Raw genomic sequence first — 26,832 nt, 5'->3', positions numbered from 1 at the left:
AATGATAGAACTTTTGTTACAGTCCCACAGGTCCCTGATGCTCTTTTTTTTTTTTTTTTTTTTTTTTAAGGCCTATTTTCTTTCAGTTGTTTAGACTGGCTTATTTCTCATTTCTGTTGTACTATTTTCAAGTTTATTGATCCTTTCCTCTGCTTCCTCATTATGCTGCTGAGCTTTTCTATTGAATTTTAAATTGTGATTATTTTTTAGTTTTTAAAATTTTCTATTTGTTTTTTTATATCTGTTATTTCTTTGTTAAGGGTTCCTATTTTTTCTTTCGTTTCAAGCACTTTTTTTTAAAGATTTTATTTATTTATTTGACAGAGAGAGAGATCGCAAGTAGGCAGAGAGGCAGGCAGAGAGGGGGGAAGCAGGCTCCCCGCTGAGTGGAGAGCCTGATGCGGGGCTCGATCCCAGGACCCTGAGATCATGACCTGAGCCGAAGGCAGAGGCTTAACCCACTGAGCCAGCCAGGCGCCCCTCAAGCACATTTTTAATTGCTCATTGAAGCATTTCTTTTTTCATGGCCTTTTCAAAATCTGTCAGATAATTCTTTTTTTTTTTTAAGATTTTATTTATTTATTTGAGAGAGACAGTGAGAGAGAGCATGAGAGGTGAGAAGGTCAGAGGGAGAAGCAGACTCCCCGTGGAGCTGGGAGCCCGATGTGGGACTTGATTCCAGGACTCTGGGATTGTGACCTGAGCTGGAGGCAGTTGCTTAACCAACTGAGCCACCCAGGCGCCCTGTCAGATAATTCTTAACATCTGTTATCTCAATGTTGGTATCTATCGATTATCTTTTTCATTCAGTTTGAGGTGTTCCTGTTTATTGATATGACAAATGATTTTCTGTTGAAACCTGGACGTTTGGGGTATTGTGTTGAGTTGCCTAATCCTATTTAAACCCTCTATTTTAGCTGGCTTTCTCTGACATTGCTCCGCAGGGGAAGTAAGGGTGGGTGTGTGTGTGTGTGCCACCTCATCATTGCCAGGTCATATTAGAAGTCCAGGTTCCCTACTTTACTACCATTGACATCTGAGGGAGAAGAATCTTCATTACTAGGTGGTGGTAAAAATACTAATTCTCGAAAAGGCTTCCTCTGACACCACCCTGCCAGGTAGGGGGAGGGAGGCTCAGTAGCTGGGGTGGAGGTTCAAGATCTCTACTTGGTCTTTGCTGGAATGACAGGGCTAGGGTGACAAGTTTTTGTTTGCTTGTTTGTTTGTGTGTTTGTGTGATATTTGGTTGGAGTAGACTCATTACTGTCTAAAAGTTTTCTGTCTTGCTTTGTGGTCCCTTTCCTGGTTCTTTGGTTAGAGAGCAGGCTTTTGTTTGTGGGGTTTGGGGGTTTTTTTGGTCTGTGATTATTAGCCTTTCTGGGCTGTTGGATTCTTCAACTCCAAGTATGGGACGTAAGAGGCAAAAAAGAAAGCCAAGGAAACTTACACCATGTCATTCCTTGGGTCCCATGGTCCTAACCAGTCTGTCATTTTCTTTCCACTCTCTAGAGTGTTCTTATGTTTATATTATACACAACATCCAAGATTTTTAGTTATATTTAGCAGTAGGAATAGAATATAAGTACGTCTATTCCATTTTCTAAAAAGCAAATCTTTGCTTTCTGGCTTTAATAGTCACACTTTCCCAACATCCAGTGCTACCAAAAATAGCCCTCTTTCCATACTCCTTTTTTAACTACTTGGCCTATCTACTTTAGTTATTCATACAAAGAAGTTGAAAGTAAACCCAAACCAAATGGCTTCATTATACAAGGTGATATAAAAGAATTGGTAGATTTGTGTCCAAGACCATCATTTAAAGAACTACTAAAGGACCTTCAGTCACAGAGGCAGGATACTCCTTGTTCCTCCAGTATCAGTGGTCTGTCATATATAATTTTATTAACATTGCTCACTCTGAAGGCCATCTGTAAACAAATAGGACAGAACATTCTGCAGGATTAAAAATGCATAAATAGCTCACCTTCACTGTCACAGCATTCTAGGATGGAAGGGTCTTCCCGAATTACTGAAGTCAGAGCATTAACATCTCCATTAGAAGCTGCCTGATAAACCATGGTCAGGTCGACTTCCTCAGATGAGTCACCTTCATGAATCAAACAGAGATACACTTAGTGTGTGTACCAAACTCACTGAAAGAATAACACCCACAACATCGCCCATACAAGTGATTCATGAAAACTTCTCTGATGAATCCAGGCAGGATGCTGAGTCATCCTCCTCACAAGCACCCTCAATGCTTCTGAAGAAAGGTGGACCCCTGTGGGCCATGTTGTAACATCACCATATACAAGGAAGGAGTTTGAGGGATTAGATGTCCTCTGAGATTTTACGATTCCCTGTAGGCCTTCAGGCTACTCAAAATCAGGCCAGAGAGGAAAAAGGGACCCTTATTTTGGTTCTAGGTTTCCCTCTTTGATCTGGAACACGTTAAACTTTTCCTTTCAATTGCTCCGTTCACCCAACTCTGATAGAGATACTGCATTCTCTATTTCCTGTTCTCCTGATGTACTCTCCACCCCTTCCCACCCTGCTGTGTACCCCGAGGGGCTGACACTGACTGTATCACCCGGGCCCCCTCACTCTCTGGCTTGCCCACAGTAGACACTGGCAGGAGACTGATGGGGAGAAGATAGAGAAGTAAGGAACTCCTTTCTGCCATCTCTTGGTGTAGTGTCTAACAGTAGCTGCTTCTCTCCCACCAGGAGTTTCCTCCTCCCCAGAACCAGCTCTTACTGGGTTCCCTTTGGAACCATTCTCTCCACCCTGCCTCATCTCTGTATGTAGTCCCTTCACAAAACTGGTTGGGGTTTCATGATATGCTGTTTCCAGAAGGACCAGACCTATATGCAACTCCTTGGAATTTGATAGCCACCAGTATTATACCTTTGTGCACCAGCATTATACCTTTGAACCAACTAATGGTACTGCCTGAACAGAACTTCAGGTCAGGTGATGCCAGGGGAGCACTGAAGGGCTGGGAGGCAAGCTCTGCTCATGTGGAGACCCCTAGGGAGGCACTGTGCAGATCCCCTCTGCTTCTACAGTTTCTCCCCCACACAGCCATTATTCAGAGAAAATACATGTGTGCATACAGAGTTTTTAAAATCGTGTTTTTCTGTGAATGTGGATATTACACCAGAAATACTTTACAGTTCTAATCTCTAGTTGGCAGTAATCCTAACCTGTTGGCTGGGTTTCTCTGCCCCAGTACTTCTGGGAAGTCACTAGTGATTTTTTAACTAGTTGACCTGTCCCGGGAGGAGCTTGTTATTGAAAATGGTTCACTTATGACAACAGGCTGCTTTGTAAAGTGAGTAGCTGCTCCCTAATTTATCCACAGTAAATTTGTTGTCGGTGTGGGTGTTTTTAAAGCAGACTCATGTGCACTTTTGCCTGGGGGCTGGAAGTAGGAGGTGAGAGATATCAATGTCAGATGCCCCTTCTGTGGTAAGTGTGAGGACTCTGGAACCATACAACTTGGATGCAAGTTCTGATTTATACTAACTAGGTCTGTGAATTTGAAAATGACCCTCTCTGTTTCTTTGCTCCTAAAATGGAAATGATGAAGGCTGTGTGGGTGGCTCAGTTGGTTAAGTGTCTGACTTTGGCTCAGGTCATGATCCCAGGGTCCCAAGACTGAGCCCTGTGGTTGGTTTCCCTGCTCAGCGGGGAGTCCGCCTCTGTTCTCCTTTTGCCCCTCTCACTCATGCTCTCTCTCTCCAACAAATAAAATCTTTAAAAAATAATAATAAAATGGAGATGATGATGACAACCACGTACATCTATGTCTATGTGTTTACTCCAGAGATTATTCCATGGGGCCATTATAGCAGCAGCTTTCAGATATTTGAAGATTTTTTTAAATTAAAAATTGTGGTAAAATATATATATAATGCAAAATTTATCTTTTCAACCCTTTAAAAATATATAGTTCAGGGGAATTAGGACATTCATATTATTGAGTAACCATCACCACAAATCATTTTTAGAACTTTTTCATCTTCCACGACTCAAAGTCTGTATCCATTAAATAGTAATTCTCCATTCATCCCTCCTACAGTCCATGGAAACCACCATGCCACTTTCAGTCTCTATGAATTTGACAACTCTAAGGAATCATTTAAGTGAAATTAACAGTGTTTGTGCTTTTGCAACTGGCTTCTTTTACTCAGCATAATGTCCTAAGGTTCATCTGTGTTGTAGCATGTGTCATAATATCCTCCTTTTTCAAGGTTGAACAATATTCTATTGTATGTTTAGACTATGTGATTTATTCACTTATCCATCAATAGATGCTTGGGCTGTTTCCACCTTTTGGCAATTTTGAATGATGCTATCATGAGCATAGGATTCAGATACCTCTTTGAGACCCTGCTTTCAATTCTTTTGGGCATAAACTTCAAAGTGGGATTGCTGGAACATAGGCTAATTCTATTATTTTTTTTAAAAGAACTACCATAATGTTTCCCACAGTGGCTGCTCCATTTTATATTCCTGCCAACAGCACACAAGGGTTCAAATATTCCCATGTCCTTACAGATACTTGGTATTTCCTGTTATTGTTTTACGTGTGTGTTTGGTTTAATAATAAGTAGTCAATAGGTGTGAAGTGATATCTCATGGTATTGATTAGCATGGCCCAGTGATTAGTCATGTTGAATATCTTTTCATGTATTTGTTGGCTCTTTATAAATCTCTGGAGAAATGTCCCCTTAAGTCCTTTATCCACTTTTAATCAGGTTGTTGAATTTCTGGTGTTAAGTTATAGAAATTCTTAATATATTCTGGATATTAACCCCTTAACATATATATGATTTACACATATTTTTTCCCATTCTGTGGGTTGCCTTTTCATTCTGCTGATCATGTCCTTTGATGCCCAGAAGTTTTTAACTCCGATGTAGCTCAATTTTGCTATTATTTCTATTGTTGTTTGTGCTTTTGTCATCATATCCAAGAAATCACTATCAAATTCAAATTTAATGTCGCAAAGCTTTTCTCCTATGTTTTCCTCTAAGAGTTTTATAGTTTTAGATCTTATGTTTAGATCCTTGATCCATCTTGAGTTAATTATTATATATGGTGTTAAGGTAAAAGGGTCTGATTTTTAGTCTTTTACACATGGCTATCCAATTTTTCCAGCACTGTTCTTTCCCATTGAATGGTCACAGCACCCTTGTTGAAAATCAGTTAATTTAAATGTATGGGATTATTTCTAGATTCACAGTTCTGTTCCATGGATCTATATGTCTATCTTTATGTCAGTATTATAGAGTTTTGATTACCAAAAAGTTTGTAGTATATTCTAAAATCTGGAAGTGTTGAGAACTCCAGCTTTTTCTTTTGTAAGATTGTTTTGGCTATTTGGAGCTCCTTGAGAGTCCATTTGGATTTTAGGATGGAGTCTTCTATTTTGCAAAAACAAAAATTTTTTTAACAAGGTTACAAAACCATTTATATGCAGAAGATCTACATAAACAATACATAAATTCTTCCTTTTCTTCTTTCTTCTTTCCTTATCTCTTATCCATTTTTCTATCTAGTATCATTAGAATTTAGATGGAGATTACATTGAATCTTTAGGTTTCTTTGGGTAGCACTGACATCTCAATATTATCTTCTAATCCATGAAACAAGGATGTTTTCCCATTTACCAGTGTCTTCTTTAATTTCTTTCAGCAATATCTTGTAGTTTTTACTGTATAAGTCTTTAGCCTCCTTGGCTAAGTTTATTCCTATAAAAAATATTTTTTTTATGCTGCTTGTAAATAGAATTGTTTTTCAAAGAACTTTTTAAACAATTTTATGGTTAAATTGTTTTGTGGAACTCCGGCAGTTAGAAATAGCAGTGAGTGAGAGTGACAGAGAAAGGGTATTCTAAGTGTTAAAGCACTGTAAAAATATTCTGGGTCAGGGTGCCTGGGTGGCTCAGTTGTTAAGCATCTACCTTCAGCTCAGGTCATGATCCCAGGTCCTGGGATCGAGCCCCGCATCGGGCTCCCTGCTCAGTGGGAAACCTGCCTCTTCCTCTCCCCTTTCTCATGTTCCCTCTTTAAAAAAAAAAAGAAAGAAAAAAAATATTCTGGGTCACTTAAGAGGTAGTGAATTTCCTGACATTGAAGATGGCCAATCTTGGGTAGATGGCCACTAAGGAAATGTATTATAAAAGGAATTCACACAGCAGGAGGCACAGCATAAAAGGACAGGAAGATGTGTGAGGCAGAACAGAATTTCCTTCAGAGTTCCTTCTAGCCCTGAACTATCATACTAAACAATGGAGCCATTAAGAAATAGGAAATGAAGGGGCTTCCACAGAGGATGTGTAGCCACAGCTAATTTAAGTTGAAGTCAATGCAAATAATTAAGTATAAATTTAAGACTATACAAAGAATTTCTGTGGAGATGAGAAAGTGTGATGTAGAAACGATATGTACAAAGAGAAGGATGAATGATGGTCCTTAAAGAATCTAAAACAAACAAGAAAATTTTTTTCTACCACAGGTCATGAAACCAAGGGTCACAAAACAGAAGGTTTAAATAAACAAACAATATATGCATTCTTCCTTTGTCTCTTTCCTTCTTTTCTTATCTATCTCTGTATGTATCTATCATCTATTTTTCTATCTAGTATTATCTGACTACCATCTAGAGCATGTTTTGAATGGCTCTAGCCTCTCTAATTGTGTGAAAGTAAAACAGATAGACTTATGTATGGGTGTATAAAGAGAAATTCCAGAATTCACAAAGAGGGGGAGAGGCTGAAAGTAGAAAATGGAAAAGAGACAAAGAAGTAGGAAGAAAGAAGCATGTGAATAGATGTAAATCAAGTTTTATAAAATGTTATCTATGTATAGGTATAAACATGAAACGTATTAAGACTGGAAGGGCATGCATTAAAAAAAGTCAATAGAGACCATCTCTTAGATGTTCTTTAGAACTTTCTATATTTTCCAAGTTTTCTATACTGAGTTTATATTTTTAAAAATCATCAAAGTAAACCAAGTTTTTTTTCTTAAATGCTGAGGAAAGTGTCTCATAAGCTTTATACTGATGTGCTACTACTAAAAGGATAAACAAAGCTTAGTGTGTCTGTAACTGAGAAAACAAGTCCTGGATATCTGACCAAGTTCTGAGAAAGAAAAAAAAATATATATATATATGTATTTTTCTAATTCTGACCTTTACAAATTCCCTAGATTAAACATATATTAAGTTTTTGTTAAGTTTTACCTAAAAATGGGAAGGATAGACATTCTTGCAACCATCTATTTCCCTCATTTTTCATGGTTAAAAACCCTAAAAGGTTTCTGGATGTGCCATAAATTATGTACCTAATCCCAAGTGCCTCGCTCTTTAATAGTGGGATTTCAGACATGTGACAGGCTTCTAGAAATGTTTGGGGTTAGAGCACCTTCCTCAGAATTTCTCACATTTTACCCAAATGTAGGCCTCTTTTCTAAAGCTTCACACAGTATTTCTGCCCTTGAGTTATTATTGCGGAGCTGCTTGGGAAAGTCATTGCCTACAGCAATAACTGGCCTATTTTATTGAAATTTACCCAGAGGTCAGCTTGACACTTGTTCTACTTAAGCTATAACTATTTTGTGGAAGAGTTCGATCAATGTAAAGATAGATTAGGTATTACAGTTTCGAGAGTCCAGACCAGAATGGTCTTGAGGGGCTTTCTTTAGTTCACACTATTCTGAGGCTCCTTGGGTGGCTGAACCCACTCTAGAATCACCCTAAGTCTGATTCATTTTGGCTAACTTTGTAGATCTTCCTTAGACTGTTCCTTACAGAGGAACTGATTGCCTGTGAAGAGCTGAAGTTTAATGACTCATCCATTTACTTGACATCTACCCTAGGCTACCCTAGAAATTGTGGGGACAAATGTTGCAGAGTCTCCATCTTTAAGAAAGACATACCCTAGTGGAGAGACAAGTGCGTAAATGACAACTGAGATATACCAGGGATATGGAAGGACAGAGAAAGAATCACTTAAATGAATAGTTCCCTGGGCATTCCCTTAATTCATATCCCTCTCTCTCCTCCTGCAGGATTATCCTGGGTGTTTCAGGGACAGTAGAGAAACTCCACTTCAGGGGTTGTATGGAATGACCTATCAATAAGGTGGTGAGGCCCTTCCACTTTTAGGGAGGATACCAAGCCTACGCGGTACCCTGATGGCTCCATGTGACAATATTGCCCCCCACTGGTGATGAAGAGTCCCTGTGGGCCTTGACCTGGTCCCCGAACCAGGATGGTATCAGTTCTGCTGGAGAGAATTAAAAGCCAGTCTGGAAATCTCTAACAGTGCAGAAACAAGTTTGAAATATTGATACAGTTGGGTGGCATTGAAACAAAAGTAGTTTCATATGACGCATCATATATATCATGTGACACACTGCATACATACTCAGAGGCAATGTAGGAAAATACTCAAGAGCATAGACCCAAACTCCAGAGTTTGAATCCTGGCCTTGCCACTTACTTGCAAGCTGTGGGACCTTAGGGGAACTGATTAACTTCTCTATTCCTATTCTTCAATTGTCAAATGGAATAAGAATAATAACTACCAGGGCGCCTGGGTGGCTCAGTGGGTTAAAGCCTCTGCCTGAGGCTCAGGTCATGATCTCAGGGTCCTAGGATCGAGCCCCACATGGGGCTCTCTGCTCAGCAGGGAGCCTGCTTCCCTTCCTCTCTCTCTGCCTGCCTCTCTCCTTACTTGTGATCTCTGTCTGTCAAATAAATAAATTAAAAAAAATAATAATAACTACCTTATAGCGCTGTTTTGAGAGCTAAATGAGTTAATCCATGCAAGGTGCTTCAAGCAATGCCTGCACAGAGTGAGTATTCAAACCATGTCAATTATTATGAATATTATTTCTCTGACATAGATAGGGCTCTCTGTCTTCTTTGTCCTTAATGAGACCCTTTGCATTGCTAAGCAGGCTGCAGAGATCTTGTGAGCTGAAAAGTTTTGCTATTTCTCCTGTTTTCTCCTCCAGTCCCTCAGGGTATACTGACTGAGGCTTTAAGAGTATTTTATAAAGTACCAGTCATATGCGAGGAGGAAAAAGAGTCTCTTTCTAACATTTTAAAGAGAAAAATAGCTCCAAGATTTCTGTATATAGCAGCTGAGAGAACAAGTTCTCAAAGGAACTTTCATGCCCTGGGAGTGGAAAATGGAATTTCATTCTCTGGGGAGGAAGTCTTGCAATAATACCTCAAGGGCAAATACCCGGCCACAATCAGACCTTTCTTAATAACTGGATTTGTGATGTGGCACATGCTGTGTTTCTTTGAGTCTCAGCATCACTGTGTCCCTCAGTGTACTTCTTCTGACCTGTGAATGCCATTCCACAGTTGGCGTCTCTACTGAACCTGGGGTGGTAGTGGGATGAGGGGTGGCGGGGGCCTGAGAAAATGAAACTTGCTATTTTAAGAAGCATGTCTGTGTTGAACTTCAGTAATGTTGCCTCTCTAGAATGTATTTTCATAGAATGAACTTCATTTTAATAATACTAATTCTTAAAATGTTAGATCTCAATCTTCAATGCGTAGGGCATTGAGAATATGTACAATGAATGGATCAATTGAGTGTTTTAGCCTGCATGTTCAGTGGGTTTTCTTGCCTACTGGAGGTCTTGTGGAAATCTCCTTGATGTTAAAATATTATGTCTTTAAGTTCTTTGGCAATTAGGCAGGTATAAATTTTAAATGAATTTTGTGAAGGACTGTACTAAGCTAGTTGGTCTTTGGAAATTGCCAAACAAGTCAAGTACTGTTATTTCAATCACCCTTCCTCCAATCTCCCTGACTTTCTTCTGGACCAAATATATCACTCCACCCACCTCTTTCACTTCCAAGAATTGACAGGTTTTCCACATCAAGTATATGCCATTTTTTTTTAAAGATTTTATTTTATTTATCTGACAGACAAAGATCACAAGTAAGCAGAGAGGCAGGCAGTGAGAGAGGAGGAAGCAGGCTCCCTGCCAACCAGAGAGCCCAATGCGGGGCTCGATCCCAGGACCCCGGGACCATGACCCGAGCTGAAGGCAGAGGCTTCAACCCACTGAGCCACCCAGGTGCCCCAAGTATATGACATTTTAACTGGGGACTCTGGAAGGTGAAGAATAGGTGAGGAGGCAGAGTTTATTAGCTAGGAGAAGACATGACAACTGCAAGGCCATGGGGCAAAAAAGTTCTGGAAGGTGCTATAGCTCCCTGATGTGCTGAGCCTCAGGATAAGGACAGTGGCTTCCTGCCTGTGGCTGCTGATAAATTACTGAATGCTATATCTGAAAGTATATACTTTATACTATATGTTGGCTAACTGAATTTAAATAAAAATAAAGAGTAAAAATAGTTACCAAAACAAATGAACAAGTAGCAAAGAAACCATGGCAGGAAGTCTGCCACAATTCCATTTCAATTTCTTCAGGCATCTTTAGAAACACATGAGACCGCTGTAGGAAACTTAATGTCAATCTGTGGCTATGGACAGAGAGCAAAATACAGACATTTTGAAGATCAGAGAAATTTTAAAGAAAAAGGTAAGTAAGAAAAGTAAGAGATCCATGTCCAATCTGGGAATGGATTACTGATGAAGAGGGAGGAAGAAGAGTCAAGACAAGACATCCTTGGAAGGCCGGCTGACAGAGCGTCTGCAACAGGGCTTCAGAAGCAATGCAAAGCTAAAGGATTAGAATACAATGATAGAGCCTGGAAAAAATGAGTAAAATTTCCTAAGATCCTGTGTGAGTTAGGCTAATAGTGAGGCCATTTCGTTGCTTATTTATTCAGTGAATCTCTGTGTCTCCCCTCACTCCAAAATCCCCTTCCATAATAAGGGGCCAGGTCAAGCGGGATGTTAAGCAGATCTAACAACTGGTTTATCAGAGCCTCCATTGGAATGGAGGCAGGCCTAATAGCTGGAGTGGGATCTATAACTTTTTACCTGCTAAATTATACGTAATGTGTATGTGTTCCTGGGGAATGATCAGTATAGGAAGATGGGTGGTCTCTATTGATTTGAGGGTATAGAGATATTTTAATATTGTAACAATCAATGACTAACAGTTCTGAGCATAGTGCTGGAATTACACGTATCTATTTGTTTTTTACAAAAATAAGATCATGCTGTACATAAAATTTTTATTTTTTCTCCTTTTCACTTAATATTTGATCATAAATGTCTTCCCATGTCACAAGGTGAGATTTTAAAATATTGTTTATAAAATGTGACAAAGGATTACATCGACTGAACTTAACACAACTAATTTGATCATTTTCTTATTACAGGACATTTAAATGTTTTCTCTTTTTTTGAAGAATCATAAGTTTTGTGGCCACTCCAAATAAAGCTATAATATTCTTGCTTATATGTCTTTTCCCACATCTTTGACTATTTCCTCTGGGAATATTCCTAGAAGTGAACATGGGAGTCAATGCATTTCAATCTGTCAAATTGGCCTCCAGAAAAGTTAAACCAATGTACCCCCCCCAAGCCGGGCCTGAGAGCATACACTTCATCTTTCTTAATGACACCGTACTTTTTTTTTTTTAATTAATGTTGATGTGAAAGAAAGAAAATAGTATGTAATTGTCAATGGTTCTTCTGTTATTCCTGAGAGAAAAGTTTTTCCATCTGTTTATGGCCATTTATGAATTATTTATTGGTGTCCTTACATTTTATTATTTCAGGGCATTTATCTTTATTGAGTTGATTTTAAATACCTTTATATATAGTAAGGACACCAGTTTTTCACCTGTTACCTATGCTGCCGTTATTTCCCCTGTTTGCTACTCAAGTTTTCAGGTGTTTTGCTGGTTTTTGAAAAATACATCTTCAAAATTTATGGATACTGCATTTACAAAATTTACTGCATTGCTTTTATGATTAGAGAGGTCAGGATTTGTGGGACCTTAAGCCTAAGGTCCTAACTTATATGTTAATATTGAACTATAATTAATATGGAATTTCTAAACTAAATTCTTGTATGCTACGTTTTTTCCCAAATAACCAATTAGTGGATAATTGGTCCCTTTCCTTGCTGCTTTGTAGTTTTATCATAAACTAAATCATTATTAACTCCCCACAGGAGGCTCTTCCTACCTCCTGTTTCCTTAAACTGTGGCTTGGCAAGCAGAAGCCCTGACCTGCCCTCTCTGTAGTATTACACACATGAACTTGGGGATAGAGCCAAAGTGCACCTCAGGCACATTCCATAGAGTCTTTTGGTTAGTCCACAGTAAAGGTTCTGAGCTTTTTTGGGTTTCCAGCAGAGTTTTGAATTCTAGAATTTTTGGTAGCATATCTGAAGGAATTAAAAAACTTAGAACAACCCTAGAGTTAGCAAAAACTATGATAACAGTCACTTTTAGAGGACAACAATGTCTCCCAGTCACTGTGATAGTATCCACTGTTACTGTGCTCTTCATGTCTCTGTCACTCTCTGAAAAACAGTCATAAGGATGGTTAACAGTTTCATGTTTATTATGCACCAGGCACTGTATTAAACCCTTTCTGTAAATCAACTCATTTAATTTTCACCTTATGAAGTAGGTACTACAAATTAGCCCCATTTTACTGATGGGGAAACTGAGGCATAGGGCAGGAAAGTGACTTATTCAAAGTCATATAGGTAGTAAGTAAGTGGTGTAACTCAGAAAAGGCTGCAGGCTGTCAGGCCTCAGATTCTACCCTCTGTCCCAGGTGCACTATTGTATATGTAAGGGCCTATTTAGCCAGAGCGATTCCATCTTGGATTAAACAGTCATTTTGTTGTTTATGCAGTAAAACTTAAACTGACCCTGCCCCCCCCCCCAGGGGACTTACTTAAAAGCAAGCCAGGGAAACCAGTCCCAGGTAACAAAGCCCAAATACAAGGGTGGGTCAGGCCAGGTAGAGGTATCCAATCAGTGGGGGAGCATACTGTCTCCCTAGCTACCAAGGAGTGTGGGTCCCATCTTTTGGGCGCCAATTCTGACCAAGGTGATAGGCTAGTTCAAATATCTGCTGGGGTAAATTGTAATTCAATTGGCCACACGTGTGTGACCTAGCATGACTGTGCAGCTTTCTCTGTGTATTACAATCTCATTGGCCATCTGTGCGTGGCCAGGCCCAACCACATGGCCTTTGCCCTTAAAAGCTAGTCTGTAAGGCAGAGAGGGGTCGCCTCTTTGTAAGAGACGGTCCTGACCGGTCAGTTTGATTCTCGATGGTTGGCACGAAATAGAGCTTTGCTTGACCTTTGCTTTGTATCAGTCTCGTTCCTTTAATCACGGACCCATTAGTGGGGGACCTTTCAGTATATAACTGCCTTTTCACTCAGGAGGCAAAGCTCTCACGTATTTCAGTGAATTTGTGACCTTTCTTTGGTGCTGGATGGTCATTCTATGTTCCATTCTCTCTAACAGGGGTTTTGCCCTGCTCTCCTCTCTGGGGCATCAGCTGCGTGGTTCAGCATTCTGCCTGACAGACACCACTCTCCTGGAGTTTAAACTCATTTGTAGCAAAAATAAAATTCACACGTTAACTGAAAATTGGAAATGTATCTATGAAGAGTTGGTTGTACACCAGGGAGAGAGTTAAAGTTAGTAGTAATAGCATAAAGATTCTAAAGTGAGGTTGACTGAATTCTTTTAGTTAAGATAAATATCAAATGACCAAGGAACAAATAATTCCCAAACTGAAGAACAGGAAAAGAGTGAAATTTTGCTAATTTCTTATTTTTAAAGATTTTCTTTTAAAATAATCTCTTCACCCAACATGGGGCTTGAACTCACAACCCTAAGATCAAGAGTTAGATGCTCTACCAACTGAGCCAGCCAGGCACCCCCTCAAGTTTATTTTCTAAGGCAGCAAAACTGATAACACACACACACACACACACAACACAGAGGCAGCTACAGAAGAATTCAGTTTATGAGCACAGAATTCTAAGTTTTAAATTAAATTCTACCAGATAAAATTCAGTTGGATATTGAAAGTTTATCATTTATAAATCATTCATAAATTATCATTTATCAAATACTTTATCATTTATAAAGATGTTTTTAATGAGGGAGCAGAAGTCTAGCTGAAGACAAAGCATAAGCTAACACCCTGCAACGTCCCCCATCCCCTGACTCTTGGGTGGGACAGGTGTGATGTTCTTCCTGGGATCTCCCAACTACCTCAATGTTAATACCTTGCTAGAGTGAAAAACAATGGCAAGGCCTCCAGTATCTCCTCAGTATCTTGTAGGTCAGTCTCTGGTCCTCTTCAGCATATGAAAGTTCTTTTTTTTTTTTTTTTAAGATTTTATTGATTTGTTTGACAGACAGAGATCACAGTAGGCAGAGAGGCAGGCAGAGAGAGAGAGAGGAGGAAGCAGGCTCCCCGCCGAGCAGAGAGCCCGACGCGGGGCTCGATCCCAGGACCCTGAGATCACGACCGGAGCCCAAGGCAGAGGCTTTAACCCACTGAGCCACCCAGGTGCCCCAGCATATGAAAGTTCTTTTGAAACCTCCCTTTTCCTTACTTCCCCTAACTCCCAAGTATGTAATCGCCACTCCTCAGGACCCTGGTGCAGCAGCTCTTTCTGCCCATGGGTGCCTGCCAAGCTTTAGTAAAACCACCATTTTGCACCAAAGACATCTGAAGAATTTTTTTCTTGGTCCTAGGCTCTGGACTTCACCCCACCTAACCTCATGTATACTCCAAAACCACATCATTTTGATTTCTTGACATCTATTAATAAAATACATCACAGCACTAGAACAAAGGGGAAATACATGATAATTTGAGTAAAGAATCTAAAAAAAATGCTTTACAGCTAAAAGCTTACATTCTAAGTATGGCTAAGTGAATTTATTTCTGATCAGTTCCAAATATCTTATTTAATAGTAAAACAACAGAGAAGAAAGAAGACAAACATAATCTAATGCAGTAAGTATGAAACAAAAAAAAGATATAATAATCACAAAGGGAGAGCAAAATTATCAGTTTTAATAATAGCTAACTTTACTGATGACTCATGTTCCAGGTACTGTCCCAATAGTATCATTTGAATTAGGCTATTTATTTGCTTCAACAATTTTATGAAGCAGGTGGTATCTTTATCCCAATTTATAGATAAGGATATTGAAGATGGAGAAATTTAATAATTTCCCCATAGTTGCACAGCTATTAAGTGGCAAAGCAGGATTTGAAAACAGTCTACCGGATTTCATCCTGTGCATAAGGATGGCACAAGAGAATTAATGACAAAACTATTAGAGCTAATAATAATAACTGATTAAATTAGCAGATTTAAAAATCAACATAAAACTAGATAGTTCTCTGTAATAAATAATATAAGCAGGAAAATCAATCCTCCTTACACAGAAAATAACTCATTACAATGAAAATATGAAATGCCTGGGAATAAATATTTAAAATCTAATTGAGGAAAACTACAGAATTTTGTTGAGCCATATAACAGAAGATTTTAATGGATGGAGATATATGCCATATTCCCAGAAAGGGCAAACAAAATAGGGTAATAAATTTTAATTATTATTACAGATTCATTTGTAAATTTAATGTCATTCCAATAAAAGTTACAATAGCTTCCTGGGGGATCAGGGTCAGGAAAATGATACTACTTTTAATTTGTAAAAATAAATGGATAAGTTTATACTTTAAAAATTTATTTATTTATTTGACAGACAGAGATCACAAGTAGGCAGAGAGGCAGGCAGAGAGAGAGGAAGGGAAGCAGGCTCCCCGCTGAGCAGAGAGCCTGATGCAGGGCTCAATCCCAGGACTCTGGGATCATGACCTGAGCCAAAGGCAGAGGCTTTAACCCACTGAGCCACCCAGGTGCCCCAACTTTATGCTTTAAAGAAGAAAAGAATATATTTAACTATTGGCTCATCTACACAGAATCTCTCTAGAAGAATACATAGGAAACTGCTTACATGGTTTTGCTTTGTGGCTAGGAGAGTTTGGCAGGGTGGGAAAGTCTTCATTGGCTATGGCTTTATACCTTGAACTTGTATTAATAGCATTCTTCCAAAAGCAAAAATAAACAAACAAAGGAAACAAAAAATGGGTAAGAATATCCAATAAAATTGAAAGAAAAAAAAAAAGAGTACTGAGGGAGTTTTCCTCTATCAAATAGTAAAACATAATAAAACTATAAGGTTTTTTAAAAATGACATTCTAGAGTACTGTGAAGTGTGTAAACCTGACGATTCACAGACCTGCACCCCTGGGGCAAATAATACATTATATGTTAATAAAAATAATCTAAAAAATCTAGCACGTAAATAAATAAATAAATAACACTCTGCCTCAAAATCAGATAGATTCCCAGAACTGCGTCGAGAGCCCAGGAACCTGCTTTGCACCAGTATGGACAGTGAAAGCTAGCAGGTAGACTGGCTTTTGAGCGAAGGGAAGAGTTTAATCTGGAAGGCGACAGAACCCCAGTAACAGAGGTCAGGCAAAGTAGAAGTAGTCCAAGTTGTTTGAGCCTTCCTGTAGAATTCATTTCCTTCTGATGTGGTTTTCCTGCCCAGGAAAATTCTGCGCCTTCCAATTTCCACAAAAAACAGTGGTGCTATGCCATGTATTCATTACTAAGGAGGAGCCAGCTTAAAGGGTAAGATGTTCTCTTGACCTGGGAAGACCAGTTGTCCATGTGACCTTATGTAAGTCATTTATAAGAATCACTGGCACTTGTGGAGTGATTACTCTGGGGCATTTGTAGTCCAACTGCTTTGTATGTATTCATTAAATCTTTAGAACAATCCTCGCTATAACCATTTTTACAACAATCCTAAAACCACCACTAGCACTCACTGAATGATTACTATGAGCCAAGCATGGTTACAGGGGCTTTGAATGTATTCATTAATTCAATCTAGATAAGCGGTCCTTGGTAGTAGCTTCATCTTGGGTTACAAGGTAGGAAAATGAGCTGTAGAGATGTTAAAACAGCTGGGTCACACAGTAAGTGGTGGTACTGGCCTTGTTCACTTTGGCTCTAGGACCCATTACAGCATTACACTTTATCCCCATCAATAGCTCTATGTTTCAGTCTTCACATATAAAAAGTGAGGGAGTTGGATTACACACTGAGGTTCCTTCCAATTCCAAAATACGACTGTTCTAAGTTAAAACACTTCCAGGATCCATCCTGAAATTGATTTCCGCTCTGACTACCTGAAACCAGATACCTGTGAGCCCGTCTTGACTCCTCTCTATGTTCAGTGGTCATGCTGAGTCAGCCAAGTTGTAGCCAAAACTCTAGCACAGCATTTTTTAAATAGCACTAGGTAATCAGAAGGATAAAAATGTCAATTCAGATGAACTTCAGGTGTCTCTCTCACAGTTCTTAAAAATAAGCTAAAAAAAAAAAAAAAAAACCCACAGTAGACTGTGTTCTGATTTACTATGGTGAGTTAAAGAACAAAGAAATGGTCTCAGGGTTATTCACAATCAAACCACAGGACATTGATGTCAAAAAAATTCTTTTTTTCTTTCTATCAAATGCTGTTTATGTGTGACCTTGTTTACAGGGCTGGGCTCCCTGAACTGTCTTTTGGAGAAACATCAACAATGTGCTGCCCAGAACAAATGTGCTGAGTAGGAATATGATAAAGAAACTGGTTTCTTGGGGTGCCTAGGTGGCTCAGTCATTAGGCGTCTGCCTTTAGCTAAGGTCGTGATCCCAGCGTCCTGGAATCAAGCCCCATATCAGGCTCCCTGTTCAGCAGGAAGCCTGCCTCTTCCCTCCTGCCCCCCCTGCGTGTGCTTCCTCTCTCACTGTCTGTCTCTATGCCAAATAAATAAAATCTTTAAAAAAAAAAAAAAAAGAACCTGGTTTCTGAAACTTCTGTGATGGAACCCAAGCCTTGACTTTGCAAATACCCAACTTCTATCACATCGGCTCCCTAGGTCCCACTCCAGTGTAACCCCAACCTTTTAGCTGCAGACTCGTCTCCCAGGATGCTGGTGCCCTTCTCTGCTCCCAAGGCAGCCTGCTGTGGAGACTGGATCCACTGATACCCTAGAAGAGGTCAGGCTGTCACAATGAGCAGAAGCCACTGGTCAGAGTTCATTGCAACTGGACTTTCAGTGTGGGGTAGCCACTTTAGGGCTGTCAGGTCCCACCAGCCCCACTTGAGGTGCCACTACCTTTCCTTTCCTTCTTGTGCTAGGAGTCATGAAGCGGTGGATGGGGTAGGCTATCAGAGACCACAAAGTCTTAACTTTGTGGTGAAGGGAAGTGTGAGGAGGGCTTGGGTTACAGAAGCTGAAGTTAAAATGGCAGCTTTGCCCTTGTCCTATGGGGTGCCGGGCAAGTCATGTGACCTCAGACAACCAAAGATGGGACATACTGAAGTTCATGTGACATTAACAGGAGTAAAGAGTTAAGCATACCACCTAGCACGTGGGAGCTGCTTAATAAACCAGTTACTGCTCTTCTTCTGATTAATGATGCTGATTAATATTCTTGGCCTGATTTCCTTTATCTCCCTTTGAAAACTACTTCCCAGCCCTAGCAGGAAGGGTGAATTACTATGAGTCCATCTTGGTGGCTGAGAAGCTGAGGACAGGCTGGGCTCACAGACTTAAGAACAGAGCCATTTGTGAGCTATACAACACTTGTATTGCTAGAATACAACACTTTTTTTTTTTTTTAAAGATTTTGTTTATTTCTTTGAGACAGAGATCATAAGTAGGCAGAGAGGCAGGCAGAGAAGAGGGGGAAGCAGGCTCCCTGCGGAGCAGAGAGCCCAATGTGGGGCTTGATCCCAGGACCCTGGGACCATGATCTGAGCTGAAGGCAGAGACTTTAACCCACTGAGCCACCCAGGCACCCCTAGAATACAACACTTTTTATGCTGAAATCCTTTTTGTATTGCTTGACCATTTTGAAGAAGGTGGTGTTAATTTTACCACAGAAAAAAATCCTAGTATATTAAAAAAAACATTGTAAGAACTCCTTGATATGGAGAAGTGCAACACCTGTCACTTCCAATTACCATTTAAAAAGATTTAAATGATATTGTGATAACCTGAGATGGAGACATCACCCTGTGGCACTTTGGCTGGGAAGGCATAGTCTAAATCTAGTCATGAGGGAGTGTCAGATAAACCCAGAAAGAGGAACTCACTATGAAAAGAGAGAGAAAGAGAGACTGTAATTTCAAAATGGTAATGTCATAAAAGACAAAGGAAGTATGCAGAAATGTTCCAGAAGAAAGGAAACATAAGACACATGACAACTAAATGTAATACTTAATCCTAGATGGGATCAAGTACTGGAGGAAATGATATGAAAGACATTACTGGCTCACTAGACAAAACTGGAATGCAGACAGATTAAAGTATATGGACACACATGCATATATATACATTGAGGCAGAGACTAGGAGATGTGGGACAGAGAGAGAGAAGAAAGCCAACAATAAAGCAAATTGGGCAAAATGTTAATATGAGGTGAATCTGTGTAAAAGACAGTCGTGTTCTTAATACTATTTTTACAACATTTCCTTAAGCTTGAAATTATTTTTAAACAAAAAGTTAAAAAAGGATTAGGATGTTATTAAATACTGTACATGTATATTTCAAAATTCTGAGGAACATAAGAAGTAGAAATACCTCCTTGTAAAAAGACAGTCTTCCCTTTTCCTCCTCCCCAATAGACCCAATAAAAGCAGATCATTGATGAGCAAGTGACATTTTGAAGTTTTACAAAGAGAAAACAAACTAAGGGTCCTTATTAAGCACACAAATCTATTTATTAGTTGAAAGCTGGTAAGTTTTCGGTTAAACCACCATGATTTTAGGAGATAAATCAGAAGAGCTGAGATCATTCTTCTTCTATAGGTGGATTCTCAGAATCAGCCAACACTTCACACTGACTGACTGGCAGCCTTCCTGATAGAAGTGCTAAGCGTGACTCCTGGTTGGATGTGGTCTTTCTGCAAGATAGTATATATCTGCATACATCTTCTATACCAATCTTGCATGTATGTGCATCCAGACCCTCACCTTCTCACCTTGTCTCATATTTGGGGACAGGTGAGATCTTTGTTTCATATGTGTTTGGTAATAATCATAGCTACATGTGTAGTCAGTCATTTCTCTTTCACATTCCATTAAAATATCCTTGCGTCCAAATGGTTGGATCAAAGAGAAAAATATGTGAGCATCAACACAGTTGCTTAATAATTGTTAAAGAAATGCGGAGTTAATGAATAGAGATGGTAGGAAAAGCTCAGTGTGGGGCCGCAGCTGACTTCTGAATAAGGGACTGAATAGAGGATTTGCTTTCTGGAGTTGATCTGGCTACAATGTGGGACATAATGTCAGGGTTAATGCCGGAGGCATATGGGACCCAGTGTACCTCCATTCCCTCTGGCTACCATTCCTGGATCCGCCTTGGGATGCATCACAGGGCAAGAGGCCCCATTCCCCAGGTAGGGCTGTCCTCTAGAGGAGAATAGTGACAATAACACCAGTTTTCTAATCCCCAACCCCCGGAATCGCTCGCATTTTTCATGGCTCTCTAAGGTTGTGAATGGTAATTGTTTGGATAAGACTAGTCAAGGGCTTCCTTTCAGCTAGGCTCCAAAGAGGTGCCAGGAGAGGACTGCATTGTTACAACTTCTCCCAGGAGTTGGTTGATGGGAAGGAGCTTCTTGTGCCAAAGGGACAGCAAGGAAACAAGTAGGGGAGAAGGGCAGGCTTCCAGCAAACTTGTTTGATGAAACTTGGTCTCCAGTGGGCAACAACACTGCAGAAAGAATTCGCTCATCTCTCATTTTCCCTCTGCTCCTCTTCCTTCACCAAAAGAGGGAGAAGGCTAAGCATTTCCCAGAGGCCAGGATATTCTGCTCCTAAACCTATGGATTGATGATTTACCAGCCTATCTTCCTTTATCTTTATCAGTCTGAAAATTAATCACAGCATTCTCCTCAGTGTTCCTGGGTTTCATGGGTTCCTCTAGGCACCCATTCAAGGTTTTTAAGCCTAAAATCATCACGCGAGCCCAAATCATTCCCTCTCTGTCTTGTCTCCTTTGCCTGACTTTGCTCTGCTCTCTTCCCAAAACTCATTGGAAATTTGCTTACTCTTCCTGTGGGGGCATCTGGATGTCACCCAGAATTTTCACTTTTGCTTTTTCAGCAAAGTGCAAATCTGTATACTCTAAATTCTTTTTGTTTAGCATTCCTATTTTGGATGAAAAGTTGGAAATGAAAACCGTCACATCTGTGCGTGGGAGCTTCAAAAATCCACAACACAACGGAAGAACAGCTTGATTATGAAAATACCACCTCATTAATTTGAATTTTCATTAATCTCTACTTCTTCCTTAAATGTAGGGTTGATGAAGGAAGAGTACCGTCTAGATCCAACATGGGTTTTGAAGTCCAGCCGATTTATGCTTGAATCTCAGCATTGCCATTTTGTCTGTTGTAACCTTGGGTCAGTCATAACTTTTGAAAAATTCCCTCCTTGGGGCGCCTGGGTGGCTCAGTGGGTTAAAGCCTCTGCCTTTGGCTCAACTTATGATCCCAGGGTCCTGGGATCGAGCCCCACATCAGGCTCTCTGCTCAGCGGGGAGCCTGCTTCCCCCTCTCTCTCTGCCTGCCTCTCTGCCTACTTGTGATCTCTGTCTGTCAAACAAATAAATTAATAATAATAATAATAATAATAAATTCCCTCCTTGGTAAAAGGGGGGAAAATAATAGTGGGGCAGATATGAGGGTTGAATGAGCTAGTCTACGTCCATGTGGCACAGAGCCTGGCTCTGGTAAGTGCTCAGTAAACCTTCGTTCTTATCAAATGTATTCGAGGTAAAGTACCCGCAGAGGGAAAAGGCAAGGAAGATTCCTGAAGGAGCAAGCCAACATTTTGATTCTGTACTTCTGGTCTCCAGAACTATGAGACAATGCCTTTCTGTTGTTTTAAGCAACCCATCCTATGGTACTTGCCAGGTAGCTCTAGGACTCTACTGCAAGAATTGAATCTGCACCAGAGCGCCTGGCCCTCCTCCCATTGTCTCAGCACCCTTACCAGTGAAAAGTCTGTGGGGTGGGTCCCAGCCCCCTCAGGTGCCCACAAACACACTGCTCATCAAATGCGTAACTTCCCAGGCCCTGCTCAGGGCTGGGTATAGGCAAGACCCTTGGGACCGGTTGTCCAGCTCCTGTTCTCTCTCTGAAGCCTTGGGTTCCTCCTTCAGGCATCGCAAACCTTTTCTTTCCACAATTAGAGACAAAGCTGAAAACGTAAATCTCTTCAGTTATATAACATCTCCACTGCAGGAAGAACCTTTGTGTTCTGTAGTAAATGATTTTACTACAGGTCCTTTCCTGCATGTGGGCTCTGAGAGGGAAGACAGCCAGAAGGAGCACGTGGGACCAGAAGCGATGTTGCTATGGTGAGAGCAAAAAGCACAAAGCAGGAGTGGAGAACTCTGAAGACCCAGGCTTCCTGCGTCACAATTTCACAAAGCAAGCCAGAAACATGGCTCTAATTCTTTTGGCCAGTCAGAAAACCAGATCTTCAAGCCTCCCAGCGGCTCTGCCCCTGCACATTTTTCAGACAGAGATCAGTTTGCCCAGGAGCATGCAAATGGGAAGAAAACTGAGACAGGACATGAGCAGTTGCCCTCCATCCTCGTGCCCCTAGCATAAGGATGCCTCATTCTACCAAAGAGAAATATAGAAAATAGAGAAAAATGCCATTGGAGGGATTCAGATTTAGCATATCCACATCATTTGAGCCCGGAAGGTCATTCTGTGTCATATTTTTCAAGTGTACAGTGCTAACCGTTCTCTGGGAACCCATAAACCAGAGCAGCCTGAGCCCTACCACCACCCCATAGTAGACCACCCATGAAGAGAAATTTCTTATTGTTCTGTTGTCTGGATAGTGAACACCTGGGTCTCAGTCCCCTCTATTACTCATTAGCTGGGTGTCTTAATACAAACAGGGCCTGACTTTTAATCTCTCTGTGCTTCATTCTTCCCATCGGAGAAGTTAGGGGGATGGGTTGGATGATCTTCATTGTACAGAGATCTTCCTGGGGAGCTTTTGTTAGGCCACACTCCACACCAATTAAACTGGAGATCCAGGCATCAGCATTTTCAAAACCTCTTCACGTGATTCTTATGTGTGGCTACATTTGAGAACCAATGGATTACATGACTTCTAAGATCCTCCCAGATAGCCCATCTTTCTTCAACATCTGCATCTACTAGAATTTTTATTTTTCTAAATCTTCAGAATTCATGGAAAGCCCTCAAATAAAGCCAACATTTAACTTTCAGAGAGACGGTCACTTTGTCGTGGTTTGCCCAACTACACAATATTGGTATTTAAAATCTATTTGATGGTCTAAACCATTATGGCCTTGCATGCTTTTAAGCATTTGTTCTGAGAACTGCTAAATTCAAGCTGGAGATAGAGAAGTGAAGAGCCTTTCACATTTGAGGTACTCACAGTCCAAGGTAGTAATAATTATAATAGCAACAGTAATAACAAAAGCACCACAATTTAAAGGTTCTTATGGCACATTAGGCAATGTGACTGGTGCTTTTTACAAATTATTTTATATTCTCACAACAATCCTGCTAGGCCAGCATTACTGCCTCCATTTTATTGCTGAGGAAAATAAGACCCAGAGAGGTTAGGTAATTGGCAAAGGTCACACAGCTAAGAAGTTGACCTACCATTCCAACCTATGCTATTTCCACCATACCACATCACCCCTAGAAAGAAAGGATTGAGGACTGGAGATAGAGTTGGCAGGGAGAAAGTTAACTTCGATGAGGGAGAGTCAGGACTAGGGTGGAGGAAATGCAGTGAATAGCTCACATGAAAGGTGCTAAAAGAAAATGAATGTTACAATTTAATATGTTAAGTAGTTAACTTTGTTTGGGGCTCAGTCCCGTAAGGAGACACAACCCTGGAACAGATGAATTCATTATGAAGGGCCAGCTCTTCAGTCGGTCCCAATTTCCTCAAATTCATCTTACAAAATAAACCCACTGTGCTCCTCTTTGCATTGCATAGCTCAGCAATGTCATTTTTTAAGCCAGTATTAGGTCTTTGGATTTAGGCATATTTTCACTTTTGCTGATTGTCTTCAATGATACAAGACGGACACAGGGGAGGGGATGGCTGTGGACACAGCCATAACAGTCACTTTCTCTATGGCGTTCCTCAACCAATGCAGTGTGAAACAGCACATTCTGAAGGTGCACACACACACACAATTCAAAGTGAGTTCAGAAGTGGAGATAAATCTATGTGTGTGTATATGTGTGTGGACACCTGTACATACAGTTACTCAGAGATGTAAATGTAAAACTAATATTTGAGAAAGTACCAAACTGAAATAATTCACCCATGAAACCAGATGTAGCTTGAAGGATAGTAAACACAGTATGGCCTAAAGCAGGAAAAGGGAAAAAGAAAGAAGCAATGAATTTTCTGAATGAGGCTTTCACCAATCACCATTTTCATGTTGTAGCCAAATCAAGGAAATGACCAAAGAACTTTAGGATCCTGAAGAATACTCCCAGGTGACCGAAAGTGGTTTAGGTATCACATATTTTTTAAAAATAGTCTAAAAAAAACTATGACATTTGCAGAGTGGAAATTTCCTGTATATACATAGAAAAGATGCATAATTGCACAAAGGTATTATGTATACGTATATGTAAACACTTCATAAGCAAAATGGATACATGTAAACTGTATGGCTGAATACATGCTTTTCATGAAGATGGGTTGATTCCACAGCAATCTTTTCATGTGGAAAATGACCTCCACTCTGCAAATTATGAGTAAGAAAGATACATCCTGTCATCACAAATAATAACATAGTGATAAGTCATACCACAACCCTGGATGAGATAATATATCAACTACAGTTTAAATCTAGGTAACATCTATTCCTAAAAGGGAATCAAGAAGTATTTCTGAAACTGGAGCAATGAGATGCTGGGTTAATAGACTGAAAAGAGATACGTGGTTCATTCTTTTTATATAACTTACTATAACATTTTTTGAGAAGGTTTGAAAAAAATCAAATGAGAATAAAGATGATCCTATCTGAAATAGCTGGTGTGCTGGAAACCCAATTTTTAAAATTTGTGGATTGGAATATTTTAACAAGACAAATAGACCATAAGCTTATTTTTCCCTTCCAAATGCTTATCAAATAAGAAATGGGCATTTAGAACAGGTTTTCTGTGTGAAATCCTCTTTACACACACACACACACACACACACACACACACGCACACACACCCCTCTTTCCCCTTAGAATTGCAAAATCTCAACTACTGAACTAAAGATGCGAAGAACCAAAGGATGTATGAAAGCAGCATTTTACCTTTTTGCTGATCAAACACAGACGGAGTGCTGAAATCCATGGTTGCCTGTCTCATCATTTACCATCAGAATGACAAAAAGCATCCAGGTTTCTAGAGAGGGAAAAAGCACCACCTCACATGTTACAGTCAACGTATGAGTCAGATACAGCATCACTCGCCAAGACCTCTGTTTGTGAATTAAATGTGCATTAGAGCTGCAGGTTGTTGTCAAGGCGAACAATGGCAATAGGTAAATGTTCTTCCTATAATACCTGCCAGAAAAAAGAGTTACTTCTTATGGCTCCATTCATCACCTATGCTTGTGGGTAATTACCATACACCTTCCGAGCCCCAACAAATAAATAAAAAAGCTCAAACTCTAAAAAACGCCATTTGCAGGGGGCCACCTGCCTTGGATTAGAGCCAGGAAAACACTGGAGGTCACAGAGCTTCAGCAGCTGGGATGTTGCTTTAAACCAAAAGAAATCTCAATGGGTGAGTGAGGATTCACAGGGCCAGACGGAGCATGTGCAAAGCTGCCAATGCAGTTAGATTCAGCTGTGTTCTTGGTGGAGTGAGAGCTGCATTTGGGTCATGTGAGCGGAGAGTGCCATCTCAATGGAATAGGACGTAAATAGTGTAGCAGGAAGCTGCTGGCCATGTGCTATATGGAGTGATTATCAGCTTTCCTGGCTCATCGGCAGCTAGCTTCATTCCCCAAATGACAGGGAGGGTAAGGGGAAGCAAGTGGCATTTGAAAGGTTAGATTTCAAGGCTCAAGAGACCCAGGAAAATGAAATTAAAACAGTCTGACATCACAAGGGTGTTCAGTGTAGTATTATCTGTGGTGGGGAAAAAAAAAACAAACAGAAAATACCAGAATATACCTCAAAATATATTTGAGGAAGAGTTGGATAAATAATAGTAAATTCATACTCTAGATTAAAAGATGTGAGGGAAATCTCTCTATTCATCTGGTAGGATGTCTCTAATCTATTGTTAAATGGGAAAAAAAGTCTATATTTCATTTGTTCATGTTTTTATAAAACCAAAAATCACCCACTATATATGTAAATATATTTATATATGTTCTAAGGAACACCAAGGAAGATGCAGAAAGATACCCATTAAACTGTTAATATTGGTTATCTCAGGGGATTGCATTTAGAGTAGTAGATTTCTAACTCCGTCCACCATTGTGTTTTTAGTCTTACTACAACAAAGGTCTATTATTTTATATTTGTCATTAAAAATATGATGTGGTAAATTCAAAGCAAACTAACAAAGCTCTATATTCTAAATAATTTGATTTTTGGGTAAATCACAGAGCCATACAGCAGGTACCCGCCTAAATGCTATTGAAAATGGTAATACTTTTTTTTTAACTTTGTGTCTGCATGTGCAAATGAAAGCAGAAACCATTTTTCTTCA

At 40.0% G+C, this 26,832-nt stretch overlaps 1 protein-coding gene across 1 annotated transcript in view; it reads right to left on the bottom strand.

Moving 5' to 3' along the window:
* The window catches only part of ANKRD55 (ankyrin repeat domain 55), a 96,324-nt gene extending 70,812 nt beyond the window's left edge, over window positions 1-25,512 (bottom strand). Inside the window, exons 1-2 of the mRNA XM_080804929.1 lie at window positions 25,422-25,512; window positions 1,985-2,107 (exon numbers count right to left, since the gene is read on the bottom strand). Of these exons, the coding sequence (XP_080661055.1) occupies window positions 1,985-2,107; window positions 25,422-25,479 (181 nt within the window). The 5' untranslated portion in view covers window positions 25,480-25,512. The remainder of the gene's footprint in view (window positions 1-1,984; window positions 2,108-25,421) is intronic.
* Window positions 25,513-26,832: the final 1,320 nt, after the last annotated feature.

The sequence above is a fragment of the Martes martes genome, assembly GCF_963455335.1.
Source record: "Martes martes genome assembly, chromosome: 5".
Lineage (NCBI taxonomy): Eukaryota > Metazoa > Chordata > Mammalia > Carnivora > Mustelidae > Martes > Martes martes.
This window is presented reverse-complemented; position numbering and strand designations above follow the sequence as displayed.